Source organism: Malania oleifera, chromosome 11 (assembly GCF_029873635.1).
Source record: "Malania oleifera isolate guangnan ecotype guangnan chromosome 11, ASM2987363v1, whole genome shotgun sequence".
Taxonomy (NCBI): domain Eukaryota; kingdom Viridiplantae; phylum Streptophyta; class Magnoliopsida; order Santalales; family Ximeniaceae; genus Malania; species Malania oleifera.
Genome location: NC_080427.1, coordinates 45442751 through 45466375, shown reverse-complemented (window position 1 = coordinate 45466375; position 23625 = coordinate 45442751). Strand labels below are relative to the sequence as shown.

Genomic DNA, 23625 nt, shown 5'->3' with positions numbered 1-23625 from the left:
TCTGATGGTAACCCGAGCCCTTGTTCTTCTTCTTCCATGATCCCTAATGAGACTCAAACTGAGAACCAGAAGGTACTAACCTCTTCTTCGATTCCTAATCTATCTCGTCCTCCTGGATGTCGGTCTCTATCATCGTGGCCTTATCTACCAAAACTGAAAACTCACAGATCTGAAGCATACCCACTAGTCTGCGGATGTCCTTCCTTAGACCCTTCTTGAACCTCCAAGTCTTCTCATACTCATTTGAGATCAAACATAGCGCGAAACGGGATAGCTCTATATACCGAGCAACATACTCCTGCACCGTCATATCTCCCTATGTCAGAGCAGAGAACTCATCCGCCTTTGCATCACGAATGGAGGCCGAAAAGTATCTCTCAAAGAACACTTCCTTGAAACAGCTCCATGTCATCTCTATAGGACCGAATCTCTGCTTCTCCAGTAGACTCACCGCAGTCCACCATTGTCCCGCCTCTCCAAACAGCTGGAAGGTAGCGTAAAGGACCTTTGCTTATCTGTACAGTGTAGGACCTCCAGAATCCTCTCAGTCTTCTCAACCCAATCCTCCGCTATCATAGGATTGGGTCCTCCTACAAAAGTCGGAGGGTGCATACGTGTGAACCTCTCGATGGTACACCCTACAGCAGTAGGAGAGCGTTTGCGTCTCCTAACACTTTGTCTGATCTCCCGCATCACCTGCCTCATCAAACCTCGAGACACAGAAGGAGACTCATCGCTCACAGTTTCCTTGGAGCCACTTTCCAAATTATTATCCTTGGGCTCCATTCTGAAAATACGATAGGAATTTATTAGTACTCCTATGTTACGTATAGTTAACACAATCATTTACAACTAATCATGTTAACTACTATCCCACGGATCCAAGTCTATTCTATCACACCGACATGAAAGTCATCAATGGTTTGCCGTGATTTTACTGAAATCGTCATTCTAAGAAAAACATAGAACACTGCCAACGAGTTCCTATCTAACAACCAAACAACCCTCGACCTACCCTACCCATTTCCTACATCCTATACTTTGGTATGTACACAAAGCTACACCTAACCAAGTCTACAAGACCTAACAACCTAGTTAGCTCTGATACCAAACTGTTGCACCCCGAACTTGAAAATGGGACCCAGGGGTGAATTAGTAACCTAACATGTCCTTGTATCATACAAATTACCTATGATACAATAATGAATGAGAGTCTGACCCCGTGCGGTTCTCGTATACCCTATACACATTCACATACATTATAAATAGGCAGCGGGAAATATTCTTTCTATACATATGTCATATCATACTAGAGTCTACCAAAAAGAGTCTAAGCTCCATAATACAATATATAAACTCGGGTGTCAGCCAAAACCCAAAATGACAACCCAATAAAGTCCTAGTACTTACACAAGTACTTCCCGCAGTACATCGACCACTACGCTCCCAACACAAGAACGCTAATTCCGGTTACTCGAAAGACCTGAAAAACATCTACGTACGATAGGGGTGAGACACCTCTCAGTAAGGAAGAATCAGGTTATATCGGTGTGTGGCATATGAGTGTTATCATGACATAAAACATACACAGTTCAATATAGTTCCAGTATTTTCACAAAACAGTTTTAGTATACCAACGATACAAGCAATACGATCTGGTGTCGTCACACCTTTCAACCTAAGCCGGACTGTTTGGTGGTATTTCACACCCTTCGGCAAAAGCCGGTGCCCCTGGTAACCTGGCATAGCATAAGCTCACAGTGTTGAATCGGTGTAGATTTGATGTTTTCACACCCTTCGGTAAAAATTGACCGATCTAGTGGTATTGGGCACTCTTCGGCAAAAGCTAGATATCAAAACCTAGAACAATTTGGAACCCCGTTCCAATCTCATTTCATAAAAAACACAACTCATGTATGTTCATATAACAATTCAATCTATACTCATTTGGTAATCTAAAAATCATGATTTTTCAAAATACAGTTTAAACAAGTCAAAGCACGGCCATCTCCATCACACATATATAACACAATATATATCCACGATTTTCCAACGAAAACAAGATACAACCCAATGCCCCATTTTTCCCAAAACTGTAACATAAAAATCCCGTGATTTTCACCAATTAGATTCCCTTAAATGAGTAGTCAAAACACACACAGGACCGTGAACTACAGTTCCATTAAATCTGATTTTGAAAATAGCTGATATAAACAGAATCCCCTTACCTTTCCTCAAATAGTCAAACCCGAACTCTACGGCTCCTAAACAATTAACCAAGTTCCCAAAACCTACAAATCATAGTACTAAACATACTCACAATTCCATTCTCTACAAAACTACCGGAACGGAAATGAAAACCGAGCCTTACCTCGATTTTTAGTCAAAACCCGAAAATGCTCGAAACAAATATCCGTTCCACAATTCTCAAAGAGAATCCCTCCTTGATCCTCATAGTAATGTCGGATTGTCAATTCTAGCAACGTACGGTGAAGAAATCTAGAAAGAGAGAGTGGAGTTCGAGTTCTTAGAGAGAGAAAGAGAGGATTTTTGATTTCTTAACTAAGAACAACCCAAATGGATATTTATAGTCCTTTGACTCGGCCAAACTCATCGACGAGGCGGCGTCTTTGTCGACGAGTCAACGAAGGGAGTTCATCGACGAAGTGGTGGCCTTGTCAACGAGCCTGAGATTTCCAGATTTCCTGAAACCTCTTGATTTTTCCTCGTCAACGAGCACCTGAAATTCATCGCCGAACAGCAAAAGGGCCTTCTTCGACAAACTCTAGCTTCGTCGACGAAGCTTACTCAATTTACCGTTTTACCCTTACCTTATTTATTTATTCCATATATTAAGATTCAGGTTCTTACATCTGTTCTTGACATGGATGATCGGGGAGGTTGTGAAGAAGTTCCGACAGAGGGTACAGGATAGTTGTTCGTCATTGCAGTCGACACATTAGACGAGAGGATGAACATTACGAATGATGTTAATCTTCAATAGGATGACACGTACGAGCCAAAAACGAGTGAAGAGTTAAATAAGTTCTTCGATGATGTGAACTCACTCCCCCGGTGAAACAAATGATGCCACATACGACGCCCAGTTTATAGACGAACCTCCGATGTACGGTCATATTGACGTTGATGCTATAGATTTAACTGCAGAAGAGGAGCTTCCTATATGGGCGACTCGTTGGGATGAATCTTCTAAGCTAAGTAGGGGATGCTATTCGGGTTGAAAGATCAATTGATAGTGGCAGTGCGAATGTATCATGCTCGAACCCGCCATGAATTTCACGTGATGCGATCTACCACAGTGTTATGGGTTATTAGGTGTAAGGAGTTCAATTGCGAATGGAGAGTGCGTACAATGTATCGGATGAAACACCGATTATTCAAAATCACCCAATATGATGGTTCGTACACGTGTTTGAACGAATTTCTCTCGTAGGATCATAACCAAATCACATCGTCCCTCATTATTACGGTGATAGTGAATATGATATAGGGAGATGCGTCGACATCAATCGTCAAATTTAAAAAGTTGATAAATTGTCGTTTCGGCTATTCGATCTCGTATAAGGTTTGGTTGGGCAAATAGAAGGCAGTTGCCCAAGTATTCGACGATTGAGAGATGTCCTACCAAACGTTGTCGAAATGGATGGAAGCGATGTGCACGTACAATCTTGGGACTATAGTCAAGTGGAGGTGGACTCCTATACCAGGTAATGAGAACACTGTAACATTTGTATCCGTATTTTAGTCGTTTGCAGCATCTATTCAAGGTTTTCGTCACTACCCTCCTGTCATATGTGTGCACGGGACACACTTGTACGGTAAGTATAAGGGCAAACTCCTAATTGCACGTGCCCTGATGCAAATAGGCAAATATTTTCTCTTGCATTTGCTATTGTCCAAGAGGAAAGCCTAGACACATGGAATTGGTTCTTGTGTTGTTTTCGTTTCATTACCAATAGGGACGACATTTGTCTTATATCAGATCAACATTTAGGAATTCTTATTGCAGTGCAACGTAATCCTGATTGGCAACCACCACGTGCCCACCACCGATTCTGCCTTCGACACGTGATCAGCAACTTTAATACGAAAGGGTATTATTATCATTAGAATGTATTTAAATTTGTATTGTTAATTGAGGGAGAGACCTATCTTCAAGTTAGGTCATTCATTTTTAATCAAATCTTAACAGTAATGTTTGGTAATATGCAAATTTATTGTTAAGAGTAGGATAAACCAGCTCCAAGAGACAACAGGAAATGTTGGTTAGAAAGACTAATCATTGAAACAGTAAAAGTCCGACAAAAAAAGAGAAGAGAGAAGAGACCCCTAAGCTTTGAGGTTTTCTATAAATGCCTTATTTAATGACATTACCATCTTACTTATTTGCTGATTTTATATTTTAATCTATTGTCCAAAACCAATTTACAATGTTAAAAGGCTTAAGAAAATGCAAGGGCTTAAATTCTAACACCTTATAAGTTTCACATTACAAAAAAGAAAAAAAAAAAAAACAGGCAAGTCAAATTTGAGGTGTTGCAGAAAAAAATAAGGGTCATTTAGTATTGTCCAACTTTTTCTCATTAATTTCCACAGAAATAAGGAAAAATTGGGTGAAGTACAAGTAATGAATGAAAAATATATGCCTTTTTTTTATTACAGTTTGATGAATTCATATGGGCATGATTCCAATCCTTTCCTCATCAGAAAGCAATTTCAAAATTATACACTTATTTGCCTAGTTTAAATGTAAACACCTATAATATTGGAAATAAACAAAAGCTTTTATGCGCAAATGCAAGAAAGCGGCATCGCATCTTAGCATGGTAACGCTCACTGATAAGTTAAATTTTGAACATTCAAAAAGGAATTTGCAAGAATACATTTCACCATTAATCCATTTAAATCCAGAAGAAACAAGAAACCAATATCAAACAGATGACATTGCTCAATAATCTGTAGACGAACAATAGCTTGTAGATGAACACAACAACAAATAGCTCGTAATACAAGTGTCAACTTACAGGGAATCTGACGTCCCCAGGGATGAACAATGTCTTTATACAACCTGCAAAGGTATAAGAGAATTAGAAACAATTATTTTTTCCCCAGACATGCACTTGCCCTTCATTACCATAAGAAAAAAAAACTTGGACCATGCAATCATAACCATACCCAAGAGCTCCTTCAGATTTGACAAACTTGGGCAATCCATCCAACAGCCCCCCTTGCAAAACCAGGCTAAGTTTGAACACGGACTTTCACAGCTTCCATGGGACAAAGAGCTACACCAGCAATCACCTCAGCCGATGCAGAGCCTGCGAGGAAGATCAAGGTCTTGTACTTAGCAGCGTATTCAGGTCCAGCAATGTCAGAGAGTAGTACTTCTTCAAGAGTTCATAGATTTTTTTTCACGGTATTGATAGTTCAACTATCTGTTGCTATGCTCAAAATTACTCTCTTTCAGTAAATTCACCGGCCATTGTTTCATAATCAGGAAAGAGCCACACTCTTAATTCACAAGCAAAGCCTCTAAATTTAAAGTGAAGCTTCTAGCACAACAAAAATTGGGATAATTGCAATCTCCTCATGGTCCCCTTGGTTTTCATGCTTCACATTTGATCTGTGTAATCAAATGTGGATAGGGATGACCTGCTTAAATTTCTTCATCAGTAAACTTGTGATCTAGCAAAAAATGCCTTTCATATAAATATCACCAATAATCCCCACAGGAACAGAATCCATCCTTAAAATGATGAAATCGCTTTGAGTCCCTTACTATAATTTCTCGATTAACTATCTTGGCAATCAGCTTGATTGCAGTGTGACAGTCACTGCATACCCGGAGATTTTTAATGATTTGGATTGTTGTACCAGGGACAGTGCTCATGACTCCAAACGCAACAGCAAGCTTCTCACTATGAACTCGAAGCGTCATTTCTTTTTCTTCTTGGTCAACATCATGAAGAACAGACGTCATATTCGGTACATAACCAACTTCCTGCAACTTCACAGACAGTTTCTCCAAATACTCATAAATCTTCTCATGCTGTGGGTGCTCTTTATCCCCAACTAGAAAGACATGAACCCTCCCTTTTGCTTCTACCAAACTGAATCCGGGAGGTTTTACTAGCCTGTGGTTCTTCATAAATATTCTCATCCTTTCCACATCATTCCACCTTCCTGCATCAGCATACATATTTGAAAGTAAGACATAATACCCACAATTATTTGGGTCCAATTCAAACAGTTTTCTTGCAGAAATTTCCCCCAACTCCACATTCTTGTAGATCCTACATGCACCAAGAAGAGAACCCCAAATCACAAAATCGGGTTTCACCTTCATTTCCTTAATCAAATCATAAGCATCATTGAGAAATCCAGCGCGCCCAAGAAGGTCAACCATGCATCCGTAGTGCTCAACACCAGGTTCTATATCAAATTCATGATTCATGGCTTTGAACCAATGCCAGCCTTCTTCCAACATACCGGCATGGCTACAAGCAGCTAAAACTGACACAAAAGTTATGTAATTTGGTTTGACCCCAAACCTTATCATGTCGTAAAAAACAGCCAAAGCCTCTTTGGCATGGCCATGCATGCCATAGCCAGCAACCATGGCAGTCCACGACTTCACATTCTTATCCTTCACACGATCAAATGCCTTCCTTGCTTTCTCAACTCTCCCACATTTACAATACATGTCAACAATCGAAGTGCCCACAAACACGTTCTCTTCCAAACCCAACTTTATAACCTATATAAAATTGCACGAACATGGCAAATTAAACCTTTGCACATAGTGGAATACTTAAACTAAAATAAAAAGATGCAACTTGTTAACAAGCCAAGTGGAACATGATATTCTAGACAAATAATGTTACTGCAATAAATACTGGCAGATAGCTAGAAAATACAACTAAATCATTGAAATTACCAAAAACTCTTATATGCTGGAATAAAAATGAAAAGGAAACCCACTACCTGATCATGAATACACTTCCCCACTTGCAGAAACCCAGAATGAGAGCAGGCCAACAACACAGCAGATAAAGTCACCTCATTGTAATAGACTTCTCTATTCTTCAACATTAGATGAAAGACTTCCAAAGATTCTGTTGACAATCCATTTTGTGCATACACTGCAATCATCGAATTCCACGAAACAACGTCCCTATCAGTCATCCCATCAAACACCTTCCTAGACACACCAATCTCATCACACTTAGCATACGCATCCATCAAAGTGTTCCCAACGCCTAAATCCTCCTCAAAACCACTTTTTACCAAAAACCCATGAACCCCTTCCGTAATACTCTTCCCTGAAACATGAGAACAAGCTGATAGAACCGAAACCATAGCAATTGAATCGATACAAACACCCAATTCTCCACACCTCCCACTTTCTTCAATCAAGAACTCCTTAAAAAGCAATATTGCGTCCTGGGCACTTCCATTTTGGGTGTACCCAGCTATCATTGAAGTCCACGAAACCACATTTCTTTGGGGAATTTCGTCGAACAGTGTGCGTGCGTCCTCCAACTCGCCGCATTTCGAGTACATGTCTACAAGAGCAGAGGACACGAAAACGTCGGATTCAAAACCAAAGATCAGGGCTTGCTGGTGGGCTTGCCTGCCCGAGCGCAGATCAAACAGCGCCGAGCAGGATTTGATGGCGCAGGGGAAGGTGGACCTATCTGGATTGAGAGAGAGCCGTCGCATGGAGGAGAAGGCTCGGAGGGCTTCCACCGAGTCGCCGGCCCGCGCCAACTCGGCGATGACGGAGTTCCAGGAGGACACATTGGCCTTGTCTACGAATTTATTGAAATGGGTTGTGAGATTTGGATTTGTGGAGAAGTGGGTTCTATAGATTTGCCAATAATCTTTTATTGCAACTATGTTAAAGTTCGAGAAAATCTTCATTCACCCGTTTTGAAATTTTCAGTTGTTCTTTCTTTTATGTTATTCCTACCAAAGCTAGTTGGAATTTTTTTTTTTTCATGATTTGGGTTGTGTACAAGTAAGTGGCGAGAGTTAAAAGACCAAAGTGCCCCTCAAGAACCAAGTAATTTGTTGTCTCTTATTTTTACAAGGTTAGTTAATTGTTCGAAGATTTTGTGTATATATTTAAATTATTATTTTTGAAGAAAAAGAAAAAAAAAAACAAGAAGGTGGGACTACAGGGAAGCATTCTTCATTAAAAAAATTCAAAAATTAAAATATTTTAAAACAAGAAGCTAAGATAATATGGACGTGCTCAGGCTAGAACAATAACAAGCATTTGTGTTATTACAGTTTACAAACAATCGAGAATCGTGAAGCCCAAAAGAGCAAAACCAGCGATCCATATATCAAGTTGAGCCGAATCGGAGGAAGCACTCCTCCCCACGAACTCGCCGGAGGTGGGCACTGGCGGTAGCGCCGCCGCCGAGCCGGAAGCCTGGTGAAGGGTGGCCGGAGAATGGAAAAACGACGACGCATTTGGGCCGGCGGCGGAAGGCAAGAAGGCCGAAGGGACTGCGATCGTGCCAGGCTCGGCAGTGATTACAGAGAGAGCTTCCAAATTTGCGAAGAAGACGATGAGAATTGGGAGAGTGAGAAAAAATTTGACGATTGGAATAGCCATGGCGATGGATTTGGTCCGATGCGTTTGGCTCACTGGCTGGTAAATAAGGGATGTCGATGGGAGTGTCGGTGTCTTTAATCTTTTTAATTTATGTCCATTCATGTGATATACTGTTTCTATTATTATTTATTTTAAATAATTAATTAAGTTATTTTCATATTTTATATCTACTTTTTATTGTATAATTTATTTTTCTAATGTATCTAGTATTTATTTTTAAATATTATTATGGATTATTGTAAATAGTTGGATAAATATAGTAAAAAATAATTAATTAATTTTTTATTATATTTTTTATATCTATTTTTTATTGTATAATTTATTTTTTATTTTCTATTTTTAAAATATTATTATGAATTATTGCAAATAGTTGGATAAATACAGTAAAAATAATTAATTAATTTTTTTCATATTTTTTACATCTATTTATGTATTGTATACTTTACTTTTGTAATTTATATAGTATTTATTTTTTTAAATATTATTATGGATTATTGTAAATAGTTGGGTAAAGTATAGAAAAAATAATAATTTTTACTAAAATTTAAATATATAAGAATATTTTAGAATATTAAAAAATATGCACTAAAAAATATTATAACTTCTAATAATTATAGTCATGGATCACATAAATTATTCTTATTCTCGCTTTCTAAACCTTAGCTTATTTTCAGAAAACAAGATTTGACTAGAATTGCTCATTTTTCTTAATCCCAATATTAATTATGAGGTTTTTCTAAATTTATAAGTTCTCATTGGTAGGTTTCTATACAGAGATAGTTATGCTTGATCAATTTTTCCAATATTCACCTACGGTCAACAAGAAAATCATTGGGAGAGGTCTTTATATAGTATTGATGGTCAAATTCAAGTTAGAGTATATTTTACATTAGAAAAAAAAAATGAAACAAGAAAAATGATTGAAAGAGGTTTTTATAAACTATTGATAGCTTTTGAAATTCAAGTTTTTACATTTAAAAAAATGAAGATTTTAATTTTGAGAATTATATTTATCTCCCATCATAAAGAAGATAAATTTAGATGACTATTATAAGGTTTTGGAATCTTAAACTTGAAATGTCGGTCTTTATTATGGAAGACTGATTGTCAAGAAATATTTTATTGATTAAAAGACAACTTAGAATAAAAGTTTGAGGGTTTTATGCTCTAAGTCTCAAGTTCGAATAGACAGAAGAGAAAGTATTAATTATATTATAAAAAAAAAAAAAAAATCTGATAAAATTAAGTTATTTTTTAGAAAAAAAAAAAAAAAAAAAAAGCCTTAGTAAAATATAATATTATATGTGCCCCAATCAATCCATGATAGAGAAAGGATGTCATGGGATACATAGTGGTGGTCTTAACTTTGTGTTGTCTTTTTCTTTTTGAATCCTTGTCTGTTGTTGCTAATTGTAATGACCATGTAAAAGATTTCTACATGTCATAAGGGTTTGACATTGAATGTCCAAACGCAGGATAGGAAGTTGGAGCTATGCAGCCATGAGCCCCAGAGAGAGAGAGAGAGAGATTCACATGGTGCAGAGTTGGAAAGTGCATAAAAATTGAATCGAATGGGTCCTTCATTTCCTCCTCCCATGTGACCTTTTGTCACTTGTGAAGATTACCCACCGCCTATTGGAACAACATTTTTTTTCTTTTTAAATGTGGTTTTGGAATGTGTAAGGCTTCATGTTGCTTTGACTCATCAGTCTCATGGGTTTTTCTCATGGGTTTTTCCTATAAAAGGCGTCATGTATGATTCAAGTCTCAACCATTCTTATAAGTCAAAAATGTAACAACCTGAAAAATAATGATATTTAAATAATAAAGAGGGAAAAAAAATGGACACAGTAATAGAAGGAAGCAGCTGACTTCGTCGACGAACACGAAGGTGATAATCCCAAGAAATTTCCCAGACCTCGTCGACGAACACAAGGGTTTCGTTGACAAGGTCTTATCTCATCGACGAGAAGATGCCGAGAGAGAATTTTTGGAAGTCTGAGATTCGTCAACGAGGGTATAGCTTTGTTGACGAACTTTGTACAGGATTCGTCGACGAGGTGACGTGGCTCGTCGACGAATCCTGCGATATAAATAGTGCTAAACTTAGTTTTCTTGCACAGAAAACTCACCGAACCCTCTCTTCTCTCTCCTCTACGGCCCTTCCCCCTTCTCTCTTTGATTTCGGCCCCGTTAGAAGTCGGATCGACGATCTGAGGCTACCACGATACTCCTGGCGAAGTTCTTTTCAAGTCTGCTGGGGCAGATCGTCGGTGGGATTGAGTTGAATTTCTTTCCAGAATCAGGGTAAGGCCTTTTAGTCAATTCTTGGCTTTCTGGCAGTTGTAGGAAATGATATAGGTAAAGAAATAATGATGTTTTGTTCTGAAATATTTGACTTTTAGGGTGTTGAGTGGAGAATCCTACGGGTGTAGGACCCATCATAGTAGGGGATTTTTAGCAGGAAACAGGTAATGGAAATATGCTATGTTAGGTTATTCGAGTATGATTTTAGTATAAAATTATATATATATATATATATATATTTTACCAAAGTATTATTCATAGTAGAGATTTTATATAGTTTATCAAGTATAATTAATATGTTTTAAAATTACTGTGTGGCTTGAGAATATGGATATAGTATAGAAATATGTTTTACAGTATTTTTTAGAGATATGTTTTACAGAATATACAGATAGTGAATATATTTTATAGCAATTACAGAAATACCATGATTATACAGTTTTACAGTACCATGACATACAGATTTATAGTTAATTACAGAAACACAGTTGATATAGATACAGTTTTCTACAACGTCATGGTTGATACAGTTATTACAGAATCATGGTAAAATAGACAGTTGTTTATAGAGATGTATTATATAGTATTAGACCCTGTTGGACCATACAGTTTACAGAGCACGGTACCGTAACTACATACATTATAGAGTGCAACCGCCTATTCAGATAATACGTGGTATAACAGTCGATCATATAGAGCCCACGAGTGGACAGACTCCCCATCATATATGGGTTGAGGAGGGCTGATCACACTGATGGAGTATAATGGTTTATTCTTGGTTGGCCAGTTAGGGTAGATCCCGCCTTCGGACCGCACAACCCTGTCATGAGGGGTTAAATCATGACACACAGTTATTCACAGGGAAGTTTTCAGTTATTACTATGTTTATACAGATTTACAAAGATAGAAAATATACATATATATATATATATATATATATATATATATATATTAGAAGTATTTTGAGTAGAAACCTAAAGTACAGAAATATTAAGCAACAAGAAAAAGGTGATGGTTTATATTACTGGTATTGTATTTACAGATTCAGTGATACATGATTATATAGTAATAGATTTTCATAGTATTGTAACTCATTTGTCATACACTAGTAATAGCATATTTCGTCTTACTAAACGTTGACTCATCCTATTACTTTAACATTTTTCAGGTGATCCAGGTAGGCGAGCAGACTACGCTTGCAGATATAGGGGCTTCAGTTTTGCCCTGACAGTAGAGTGAGTATTTTAGGAGTTTTTTTTATATAGCCCTAGCCAATTGAGGGTATTTTTGGAAAACAGTCATATATGTATATTTTGGGAAACATTTTAGCACTCTGGTATTGTATATAATTATATATGATTGTGTTCATCTGATTTCCGTTTCTCACTGCTTAGGTTGATGGTTGGGTTTAATTCAGTTTGGTATCAGAGCATTATAAATGTTATAATATAAAAAATATTTAAAAAAAAAAAAACCAAGTTAAATAGCAGGTCGTTACAAAAGATCTCCTTAGTGCACATCGATATCGGCCTATAAGTAAGGAATGATGATGTTTCATTTTTTTACAATTAAGGAGACCTTTTTGTGGCATGTAACTTGTGATTTTTTATTGGTTTTCAATTTGAGTATAAAGCCTACGTGCTTGGGTTCGAACTCGCAATCTAAAAGTATAATTTTATAATACACCGTGTTATTGCTATGATATTATTACACCAAATAAGAACATAGTTTGTTACGTAAAAGAAAAATAAAAAAAATAAAAACAAAATAGTAGAAAAATATAGGCAAAAGACGCTCACCTCTAATGAAATTTGGAAAAAAGACGGAGACCTCCCCTAGAGTTTCAAATATCTCTAGGAGCTCCCCTGAGGTTTGTCAAAAATAACACAAAAAAATATCACAAAACTCTCCTTAAAATATTTGTTTTTTTACAAAATACAAGAAAATATCTATGTTTTTTTAACAAATCTCAAGAGAAGTCCCTGAAATTTTAAAACCTCAAGAAAGTTTATTGTCTTTTTGTCAAATCTCATGAAGGTTTGTATCTTTTGTCCTAATAATATATATATAAAAAAAAGGGATAACTAGTGTGCTTACTACATATGATTATTTGAGCTTTGAATAAAATATTTGTTAGAAAATTTTATTTTTATCGTATTTTTCTCTATTTTGAATATCAACAAGAATTAAAATTGGTTCAAATATGATTAAAAATTAATAAAAATTACAGATTATTTGCAAGTATAATTAAGGAAAAATTACACATTAATTTATTATATGATTTTTTTTTCATTTTCTTTAGTAATAAACTAACAAAAAAGTAAGTGCATTGTTTCCAAGGGAGAGATAGAGTCATTGTGTTTTGCAGTGAACTCCAAAAAGTCCAGCCATCTCGACAGAACATAAAGCACGCCTAGCTAGGGCAAATAGTTCCCTTTCAATTGTAATAATCAGAAAGAAAAAAGAAACACAAATTCAAATTCACTCAAGTAAATAAATTTTCAAAACAACTTATTGTTAACCCAAATTGGGAAATAACATGAGTCTCACTATAACAGCCCTCAATCTCAATGAACACTACAAATCAAATTATCAAAAGAATTACCCAAGATGGAGATCCAACTCTCACAGTACTTTCCTTCTTGTTCAGAGCTGGGTCTGGACAAATATATATGTAAGGAAAATTACAACTTACAAGGTGTAGAAAGTATCACTTATATATGCAAAATCATGACTTGTTGTAGCATACAAATTCAATAGATACGTTGGGTCGATGCCAATTTCCAGCCGATGCTTAAAGACCTCGTCTTTCCCGACTATAGGAGTCTAAGATGTGCAGTGTCGTTCAATCTCTTTACTTGCCACCCAGTCTTCCATGCATGTTGTAATACAGTCACCGACGAATCTTCTATGCAAATCTTATTTGACATTACTGGGCTACAGCCCAAGAGACCTGTGATGAGACACGTAATTGGCACCGAATGAGTGAAAACCCCAATAGAGGAAACACAAGAGGAGGAGCTTCTGGAGCTCATTTCATGAAGGGAGCTTCTGTTGCTGACTTCTCGAGGAGAGATCTCATCCTCAGCCTCATGATCTCCGGTTGTGGTCACAAACTGCAGCCTGCTCTTACCAGACTTCTTCCTCGAAAGCCCTTGCCGGGTTCGGTGGAGCAAATCCCAGTGGGGATGTGGGAGACAAGTCCCATCTCGGTCATGAACTGAGTTGGCAAGAGCATGTGGGTTGTGCGAAAACACTTGACTCGCGCTCTGGTGAAGTGGGTGAAAATCAGCCCTCAACTTGTCGGGCAGTCCCAGAAGTGTTCCATTCAAGAACTGCACCACCCGGAATTCCACCTGCCTAAGCGACTCTCCAGAGGGTGCAGAGAAATCAGGCTGAAATCTGTCAATCAAGTTTAATGTTTCTGGGGTGTATATTTCAGATCGAGGGCAGCCTTCCCAATGCCCCTGACTCATATCCACAAGCGCATCTGAGGTTTGAATCTGTTCCTCCACAAAATTCATCTCCTGCATGATTTGATGGGTAGACATTTGGTTCAATCGAACTTGAGATGAAAATAAAACATCAATGCTGCTAAAATTTGGCAGTAAGCTACAATGTATCTTGAATTCACCTACATTATTACTTAAATTATCTTCTGCCAAGAGTACTAATTGAAAGATGCATTATATCAAAACCATGATGGAATTCATTTAGTTAATAGCATGATTTCATACAAAAGGTGCCTAGATGGTGGCTACAAACAGAATGTACAGCACTACAGCAATAGTAAACCCATTTTGAGTGGCTCATAAAAAGAAAGGAACAAAAAAGATAAAACAACTAACCTGGCTATCAAATTCATTAGCCACAAGGAGTTAACGCTAGAGCAGAGGTTTCGTATGAATGTTATAGTCAGAGCGGGGGATTCAATAAAATATAGGGGGGGGGAAAATCCAAATTTGCTTCTATGCAGGGTATGTAATGGTCAGGATCATGTACTGAAGATTCATTCGTCTATAGCCAAGGAAAGCATTGGAACGGTGGCTTCAATAATCCATAAGAAAGGGAAAATATAAAATTATATTAAAGAACCGGCTTCAATAACCTGCTTTAAGAATGACAATCTCACCTGATTAAAAATATTAGCAAAGATGATTCTAGTTGATGAACCTAAACAGTATGTCCACATCTTAACAGTGCTGAAAAAAAAAAACCTACAGCAATAGACTGGTTGACGTTTTAGAGCAGTAGAATCAGCCAATGTAATTGAAATTGAAAATATGCACCATCGCAAGAACACACATGCCACTTTATTGAATGGCATTAAATATGTGTCAATATATTGCTAATTATGAGTCATGATGTCTAAAAGGATAATTATAAAAAGATATTTCAACATCAACAACTATTTCGTTGAGTATCTCAAAATTTTTTCCAATAATTTTCAACAATATTAATTAGAACCATGCTAATTAGCACTCAAGACTACTAAAGCAAATACAGCAAGTGGGACAAATAATTCCATTCGAAATCAACATATATTGAAGAACTCCAGAACAACTTCCAAGAGCCTTTAAAGTAATTTACAAGAAAACATCAATAGTGGCTCAAGAATACAATGGACTAATAAGCAGAACTGAAAAAAAAAAAAAAGGAACACGGATTGCACCAACAAAGCACATATGGTTGGAAGGTGAAATTAAAAAAAAAAAAAAATAGGCAGCCCAGTACACAAAGCTCTCATGTATGCAGAGTTTGAGAAAAGAGCAGATCAGTCTATAGTGTGCAATCTTTCCTTACATTTTTACAAGAGGCTGTTTGCACACCTCGAACCCGTACCTCCAGGTCACACAGCAATAACTCTATTGTTGTGCCAAGGCTCCCCTTCTTGGAAGGTGAAACCAAATTTTCAAAATTTAAAATAGTCCTAAGTTGCACACAATTCTGTAATAGGTAACTTCTTGTGACACCTACTCACTTTGGTTAGCACAATAGAATGGATGAATGAAGAGCACATAATGGTAGAAAGACCAATGTTATACCCAAGGTCTTAAATTTCGATTTCGACTCAAATTTCGAAACTCCAAAAGTACGGAAATTTTGATTTCGATGTCAATTTCGATTTCGATTTGAAAAAATAACAAAAATTAGTAATTAAGTATGGAATTCTTTGTGAAACTTTAGAAATGACTAACAAACATAATAATAAAAGTTTTGAGACTAATATATTACAAATTAAATACATCTATGTCTTGTAGGAGGTAGAAAACTTGTAAAATAGTATGTGCATCAAACATATTTGTAAGATGTACATTAAACATATTCAATTAATACAAATAAAATTCATAAATCGTTTAAATATTATTTAGTATACAAATAATGATAGTTTAGACATGAATGGTTAAATAAAATGTTACTATAAGTTTATTTTTTCATATAATTTCAAAAGCACTTGTAATAATTTTTGTTTTAATAAAATGAATAAAATAAATTAAGATAGAAATTTCACTTCACTCCCAAAATTTTCATAATTCTGACGAAATTTCATCATATAGTTAAAATTTCGACAAGTTTTGCTAAAATTTCAAGATTTCGATAAATTTCAAATGATTTGTTGAGATTTCGACGGAAATTATGCAAGACGGAAATCGACCGCCATTTCGATTTCGAAGGTGACGAAAATCGGAAATTTAGACAATTTTGTGGAAATTTGAGACCATGGTTATACCATTCCTACATATGCAATGAATGGTTAAAGAAACTCTGCAAAGGCAGTGATGGAGATGGAGATGGAGATCATACATACACCTATTTTAAGCTTGAATTTGAATGGTTCGATTTTAGGTGCAAATTAAAACTTTCCCTCTCTCTCTCTCTCTCTCTCTCTCTCAACTAGCAAATAGACATTGTCACAAGTGCAAAATGCAAAATGAAAAAAACATCTATTATTCTTCTGGCATGAGGAAGTTTCTTCAGCAAAATTTAAACTAGAATCAGCCGTTAAAGTTGGAAGCTATGCGACTCTATTAAACAAATTTCTACTTTCCTTATTCCCAACTAGGGCTCTTCAAAATATCAATTCAAGACTCGGCAAGCATTTAATGCCACAGAGTTATACCCTAAAAATCTGAAAAGACAACAATCAAATCAAGGAAGAGTTGAACTAAAGCAAGTGGATCAAAATACCTGGCAGACTGAAACCGCAGTTGCTCTAGCCCGATCCAACGGCGACGAATAAACCGCATTGAACCGAACCCCCTGCGAATTCAAGAACACCGCCAGAGCCCTCGCCTGCCGCTTCCCGTTGGATGTCAGTGCCGTCTCCGGGCACCGGCCGGCGACCAAATCCGGCCTCAGGCTCATCTCGCACTCCCCATGGCTGATCAGGAAGACCTCTGTCACCGTCCGATCGTCGTCGAGTGTGTCTAAGGAGAAGCTCCTCGAGAAACGGGGAGGCGGCGGCGGCGGTGGCGGGGGAGCGAGGACGTTGTAGGGGTCCCACACCTTGATCGACGGCCCGAGACGGGGCGTGCCGAGGGCGGAGAGCTGAGGGGACAAAGGAGATGCGGAAGCGTGGCACGGCAGCATCTCCGGCTCTTGTTCGAGAACCTTCTTCTCCGAATGGTTGTCCAGCCCTCTTCTTATATCTGTGCCGTCGACATTATGGTCGCCTTCTTCTTCCTCCTCCTCTTCATCCTCGTCCTCTTCTTCGTCTACTTGTACGGATTGCGAAGAACCCATGGGAGCTGCTGATCCGAAGCTACGAAGATCTGTGGAATCCCTTCAAATTAAAACCTAAATTGCTCAGATTCGAAACGCAAAACATTTCGCGACATTTGACGCAGAGATGGCCCAGTACACAAGACTGAAACCTCGCGTTTCAGCTTATCATATGCAGACCAAATTCAAGTAAAAAATTAGGTCTTCTGGTGATATTACAAGATCACAATAATTTCCACGGAAAAGCCGTCACGATGCTCGACTGTGAACTGCAAAAAGTAGGGTTCCCAGATTAGATGGCGACAAATTTAGGGCATGTATGGAAATGCAGCAGAGAGCGAGATCTATGAAAAGGAATCTACCAAAACTGATTGACTATACAATGAAAGTTGGACATTTGAGATCAAAACGGCAATGGAGGAGCAGTAGATCTGAATCTGAACGGTGATTTTCGGAGTTTCTTGGCTTAGGATTGATCGGGAAAGAATCTACAAAAACTCGAAGAAGAGGACAGACTCATTCACATAGTTTGCTCTGCTCTGCGGGTCGCTCCAACCGTTGGTCGGGTTGGATCTGGGAAGATCTCAGGCTACAGAGGAGATCCGCGAAATTTGTATTTTACTGTAGTGAGCAGCGGCGTGGCGGGATCGGATTGGCCTTGAAATCGGGTTAACCCGAACCCGGATCCTTTATTTGCTTTATTTATTTTTTTATATTTTTCTGTTTTGTGTAGTTAGTGCAAAAATAAATAAATGAAATAATTTTTATAATTTTCAAATTTTCTTTTGTAAATCTTTGAAATTTTAAATATAATTTGTGAGGGAAAGTTTTAAATAAAAAATGAAAATAATTTTTCATTGGTGAACATATCTATTTTTTTTAATAAAAATTTTTAATTAAATGTTTCTTACATTATAAATTATATGTGTTGTTACATACTCACCTAGAAAATATAAAAATTAAGAGAGAGAATTTTGCTTTGCTGATTAGTTGAACTCGACACCATTTATTTGGAAAATATATTGGGTCATAGTTTATGTTGCATTCAAACATTTGAAACTTTTAAATAAATTACTAATCATTTTTGGGGAATAAATTATTCGGTTAAATAGTTACGCATTCATTTTATTGTTGTACTTGGTGTTTAAGTAAATGACACAGGATAATAATAGGATAAAATGAAGGATTCTTTTTATATAACAACTGTGAACACAAGGCATAATGACAAACATAAAAAGACAAGTTTTGTAATAATTTGTTGTTTTTAGATAGAGAATTGCTTCTTTACGAAAAAAGAAAACGAACTAAAAGATAAAAGAGCAAAATATTTTTCACAATTGAATATGACGTTGATTTTTTCTAATGAAAAATATTTGATTAAAAGACTGTGTTTCTCATAAATCAAGTGTTTCATCTCAACTTATTGAAATGAAAAAAGGGTAAAAATTAAGAAAAGCTATTTTTACGTAGATCAGTTTGGATCTTGGGTCTCGAAAAATGATTCAGATGTCACTGGTTATGGGAAAAAAAATATTTTTTTTCTTGTGCTTATGCTTAGAAGAATTAATTTGAAGTAGTGAAAATTGAAAATAATATAATTAAAGAAAATTATCTGAAGATAGAAAAGAATATCAAAAAATTAATTAAAAATAATTACAAGTATAGTAACAAATTCTTGAAAACATTCGAATAAAAGTACCCTCGAGAAATAAATAATTATTTTTTTTGTTGGATCTACTCGAGGGTCATTGGGCTTAGGTTATAGGAATAAACTTCCTTCTCTCCCTAAAAAATGTCGTAACATGAGATCTTTAACATGAATTCTCATACCTCAATGAGCCAATGAGTCAAACTCAGAGTGAATAATTCTTTAAACGAAGGGAGAATTACTTTTATTTAGTTCAATTATGAACATTAAGGATAATGTCAAACATTAAATGAGAAGTTCACTAAATAATTTTTGGAGAATTAAAGCGTCACAAATATTGATAAAAACAAATGGGTCTATTAAACTTATCAATTAGTATGTTATATTGAAAAATGTTCGTACAAATTACTACTGTTCATATGAGCTTGTTAAAAAAACCTAATTGAGCGTTGGTTCATTATCAATCATTATATGTATAATATAATGATACTGAACAAAGCTGGCACACTATAATGATTAATTCAAGTGAATTCAAATTCTCAGAGAAAGCTTGTAATGATGATTTTTTAATGTAATATTTGAAATTCTTCAATTGCTAGTTGTCACGTTAATACTTGGACATAAATAAGTGAAATATGTGACAAGTATGATATCTTCCAATTAATGCAATGCCCAACTTTTGCATTAATGGGATTTCTGACTTTCTTTTGTTAATTTAGTTTTAACATTTTTGTAATATTATTATTTTTAATTATTGTTCTATAATTATAAACTATTATAATAACAATGTATGCATAACATTGGAGTTAAAATTCAAAAAGGAAAAAAATTAAAACTTTCAATACATTAGATTTCCCATACAGTTAGAGTTTTGTTCTCTACTTTTTTGTTTAATTTTTAAAATAGACCCCAAATACCTTATGTCGCAACAAAATGGATGTCCATAACAATTTGTGACTTTTAAGCTCTTACTTTTTTGGGGAGAGGATAATAGACCTAGAATAAAGTGGTATAAGAGGAGTGGCTGTTGGCGACGAGAATGTCGCCGAATTAGGTGGGGGAGAATCTCACACCAAGCGTCGAGAAGGTTAGGGAAGGTGACATGCCAAGCACCAAAGATAGGTTGTTATGGTGTCTTGCCATGCGCTGAAGGGTAGGCAGTGTTTTTGTTCTACAACAAAAATAGTTGGAAGATCCCGAGAGATTATAAGCGTGGGCGCTGCACACCCTTATAAGACCTTTTCGGGGAGATGATAATAGCTTACGATAACTTTTTATAGATGTATATACTATCTTGTTTGATTGTAAATTTTACTACAACATGGAGAAATTGACCCAAATAATAATAATAGTAACGTCAAAGTAAACTCAAAACATTTTCAAATAAAAAGAAAACAAAAAATGTGCTCATAAAAAGAAAACAAAAAATGTGCTCACTTGAGAACTAAAATTGTTTTAAAAATTATATATATTTAGGGCTTAGCACATAGCATTTATGAGGGATTTTCCAGAACAATGCACGCAGGATTTTTAGAGACGAAACAGCTATACTTTAAATGGTGATTCAAATTTTCAACCTGCACTCAGTGACACCTGGCCGTCGGAATCCACATCCGCCGTTGTCGTATGGCCAGATTTCACATCTCCGGCGAGAATCTGATCGGCCAAATTGTCCTCCAGGAACCTCGCGACGGCCCTCCTCAGCGGCCTCGCGCCGTAGCTTGGGTTGTACCCTTCTTCAACCATCTTCTCTGTGAATCCCTCCGTCACCTTCACCTTAATGTTTAGTTTCTGCACTCTATTGCGAACTTCCCTAATCATGATCTCCGCTATCTCCTTCACCTCAGTTTTCGTCAGTTCCCGGAAAACCACAATTTCATCAATTCTGTTCAAAAACTCCGGCCGGAAACGCCTCTTCAGCTCCTCCGCCACGACCCCGCAAACATTTGCCGTCATAATCACAATAGTGTTCTTGAAATCCACTGTCCGCCCCTTTCCGTCGGTCAATCGGCCGTCATCGAGCAGCTGGAGCATCGAATCGAAGACAGCGCCGTGGGCCTTCTCGATTTCGTCGAACAGAATCAAGCTGTGCGGCCGCCGGCGGACGGCCTCAGTTAATTTTCCGCCATCGTCGTGGCCGACGTAGCCCGGAGGCGACCCGATGAGTTTCGAAACCGTGTGCTGCTCCGAGAACTCGCTCATGTCGAGCCTGATTAGGGAGTCTCTGGATCCGAAGTACTCGAGGGAGAGGATTTTCGCTAGCTCTGTTTTCCCGACGCCGGTGGGGCCGGTGAAGAGAAAGCTCGCGATTGGGCGGGTGGGGTCTCGTATGCCGACTCGGGCACGGCGGATGGCGCGGCTGACGGCGGAAACGGCGTCGTCTTGCCCGATTAAGCGATTGTGGAGAGCCTGATCCAGGCGGAGGAGACGGAGGGATTCTTCGTTGGTGACTTTTTCAAGAGGGATTCCGGTGATGGATGAGACTATGTGCTCTATGTCCGTCACTCCGACCGCCGGAGTTTCCGCTGGTCCCGGAGGTTGACGGAGGTGGACGCGGGCGCCTGCTTCGTCGACCAATTCTATTGCCGTGTCCGGCAAGAATTGATCACTGGAGAAATTTATACAGTAACCAAATTATACAGAATTAAAAATATGAACAAGTCAAAGAAAACAAACCCAATACAAAATCATGTCATTGTCATCGTCATCGTCATATTTTCAGAGTAATCAACAGTAAAATGAAACAAACCCAAACCGTAATCATGTGGATCGTCGTCGTCGTCATCAGAGTATTGAAATTAAATATCACCGTGATGATGATGATTATCATCACCATCATTATTTACACAGTAAATAAAATTATACAGAATTAAAATATAAACAAGTTAAAAGAAGTTAAAAGAAACAAACTCAATTCAGAATCATTTAAATTATCCTCATCGTCATCGTCATTCGATTGATTGATCACCTGATGTACTGATATGACAAGCGGGCAGCAGCAACCAAAGCTTCAAAAGGGTAACTGACATTGTGGAAAGCTTCATATTTATGGGACAAACCTTTGAGTATCTCTATGGTTTCATCCACAGAGGGCTCTCCAACATTCACAACCTGGAATCGTCTCTTCAAAGCTGGGTCTTTCTCTATGTACTTCCTCTATTCCTCCACTGTTGTGGCCCCAATGCACTGCACATAAACAGAAGCATAATTAAATTAAGTTGACCAAAACTATTAAAGTTCAAATTGAATTCAAGTCTAGCCGAGTCAAGTCGAGACGAGTCAAGTTCGAGCTTCTTACTTAAATCTTTGTAATCATGTCAAATTAAGAAGTCAACCTTTTAACAGCTCGAAGTCGAGTCAAGTTTTAAGTCTAGCTTGAATAGTTCAAGTAAAATTGTGACATTTTTTCTTTAATAGAGAACATTAGTAAGAGCTTGAGTTCTAACATCTCGAAGTCAAGTGATAACCTTGAGTTGGCCTGTGGCAAGGGGAGGCTTCAAGATGTTGGCTGCATCTAGGGCTTGGCTGCCAGCACCAGCCCCAACCAATGTGTGTACCTCATCAATGAAGACAATGATTCTACCTTCACTCCCTTTCACTTCATCAACTACCTTCATCAGCCTTTCCTCCAATTCACCACGGTTTGATGCTCCAGCTATTAGCCTCCCCATATCAATCGAAAACACCTACAATTATTAATTAAGAAACACAGCTTAATATTCAATTCATGGGGGCAAGGGTAGAAGAATGAAAGCCCAAATACCGGAGAATGTGATGAAATCAAGCCATAAATTCAATTAAATTTCATTCCATTCTATTCTTTAGTGCTACATGCATATTAGCTAGTACTGTTGGGTTTTAAGTATAGTGCAATACCTTTTTCTGTTGGAGTTTTGGAGAAATGGTGGAATTTGTAATTTCCTGAGCAAGTCCTTCGACTACTACGGTTTTCCCGACGCCGGGATCGCCAATGAGGCACGGGTTGTTCTTCTTTCTTTTGCATAGTATTTGGGTAATACGCTCGATCTCCTTTTGCCTTCCTATTATCGGGTCTAATTTTCCCTGAAAGAGGAGGTTAATTGCATGAAAACAAATAGCTAAGTTAGGAGAAGATCATAAGAATTCCAAAAGCAGTCTTTTCTTTTCTTTTTTTTTTGGGGGGAAATGTTGAAATGTGGGAATCAAAAATCAAGTACCTCTCGAGCCATTTGGGTGAGGTCAGTGCCATATTTGTTAAGAGCATCAAGCTTCAAAGATTGCTGCTGCTGCTGCTTCTGCTCCTCAAGCTTCTCCATGGATA

General features: G+C 37.3%; 2 protein-coding genes and 1 pseudogene across 4 annotated transcripts; all 3 read right to left on the bottom strand.

Moving 5' to 3' along the window:
- Positions 1 to 4891: 4891 nt before the first annotated feature.
- LOC131167737 (pentatricopeptide repeat-containing protein At3g26782, mitochondrial) lies at positions 4892 to 8663 on the bottom strand. Of its 2 annotated transcripts, XR_009140142.1 has the most exons (3): positions 7006 to 8663; positions 5197 to 6778; positions 4892 to 5089 (listed from the first exon to the last, which is right to left on the bottom strand). XR_009140142.1 is itself a non-coding variant. In XM_058126607.1 (2 exons), the coding sequence occupies exons 1-2, from the start codon at positions 7942 to 7944 to the stop codon at positions 5735 to 5737; spliced, it is 1983 nt and encodes a 660-aa protein (XP_057982590.1). In that variant the 5' UTR covers positions 7945 to 8380; the 3' UTR covers positions 4892 to 5734. The 2 variants fall into 2 exon arrangements, 1 of the variants encoding a protein (XP_057982590.1); XM_058126607.1 differs by having other exon boundaries at positions 4892 to 6778; positions 7006 to 8380.
- A 4771-nt stretch (positions 8664 to 13434) lies between these two features.
- On the bottom strand, positions 13435 to 18268 carry LOC131167736 (uncharacterized). 2 transcript variants are annotated; one of them, XM_058126606.1, is made up of 3 exons: positions 18040 to 18268; positions 17144 to 17946; positions 13435 to 14481 (listed from the first exon to the last, which is right to left on the bottom strand). In XM_058126606.1, the coding sequence occupies exons 2-3, from the start codon at positions 17696 to 17698 to the stop codon at positions 13771 to 13773; spliced, it is 1266 nt and encodes a 421-aa protein (XP_057982589.1). In that variant the 5' UTR covers positions 17699 to 17946; positions 18040 to 18268; the 3' UTR covers positions 13435 to 13770. The 2 variants fall into 2 exon arrangements, with proteins under 2 accessions (XP_057982589.1, XP_057982588.1); XM_058126605.1 differs by having other exon boundaries at positions 17144 to 18268.
- A 2387-nt stretch (positions 18269 to 20655) lies between these two features.
- LOC131167494 (chaperone protein ClpC1, chloroplastic-like) lies at positions 20656 to 23620 on the bottom strand (annotated as a pseudogene).
- Positions 23621 to 23625: the final 5 nt, after the last annotated feature.

Bases quoted from the DNA above. Each gene is read 5' to 3' on its own strand.
- LOC131167736 (XM_058126605.1), bottom strand. From the start codon at position 17,698: ATGGGTTCTTCGCAATCCGTACAAGTAGACGAAGAAGAGGACGAGGAT. The intron at 14,482-17,143 runs GTATTTTGATCC...CAAATCATGCAG, and splicing joins CTGCGGTTTCAGTCTGCCAG to GAGATGAATTTTGTGGAGGA.
- LOC131167737 (XM_058126607.1), bottom strand. From the start codon at position 7,944: ATGAAGATTTTCTCGAACTTTAACATAGTTGCAATAAAAGATTATTGG. The intron at 6,779-7,005 runs GTAGTGGGTTTC...AATTTTATATAG, and splicing joins GGAAGTGTATTCATGATCAG to GTTATAAAGTTGGGTTTGGA.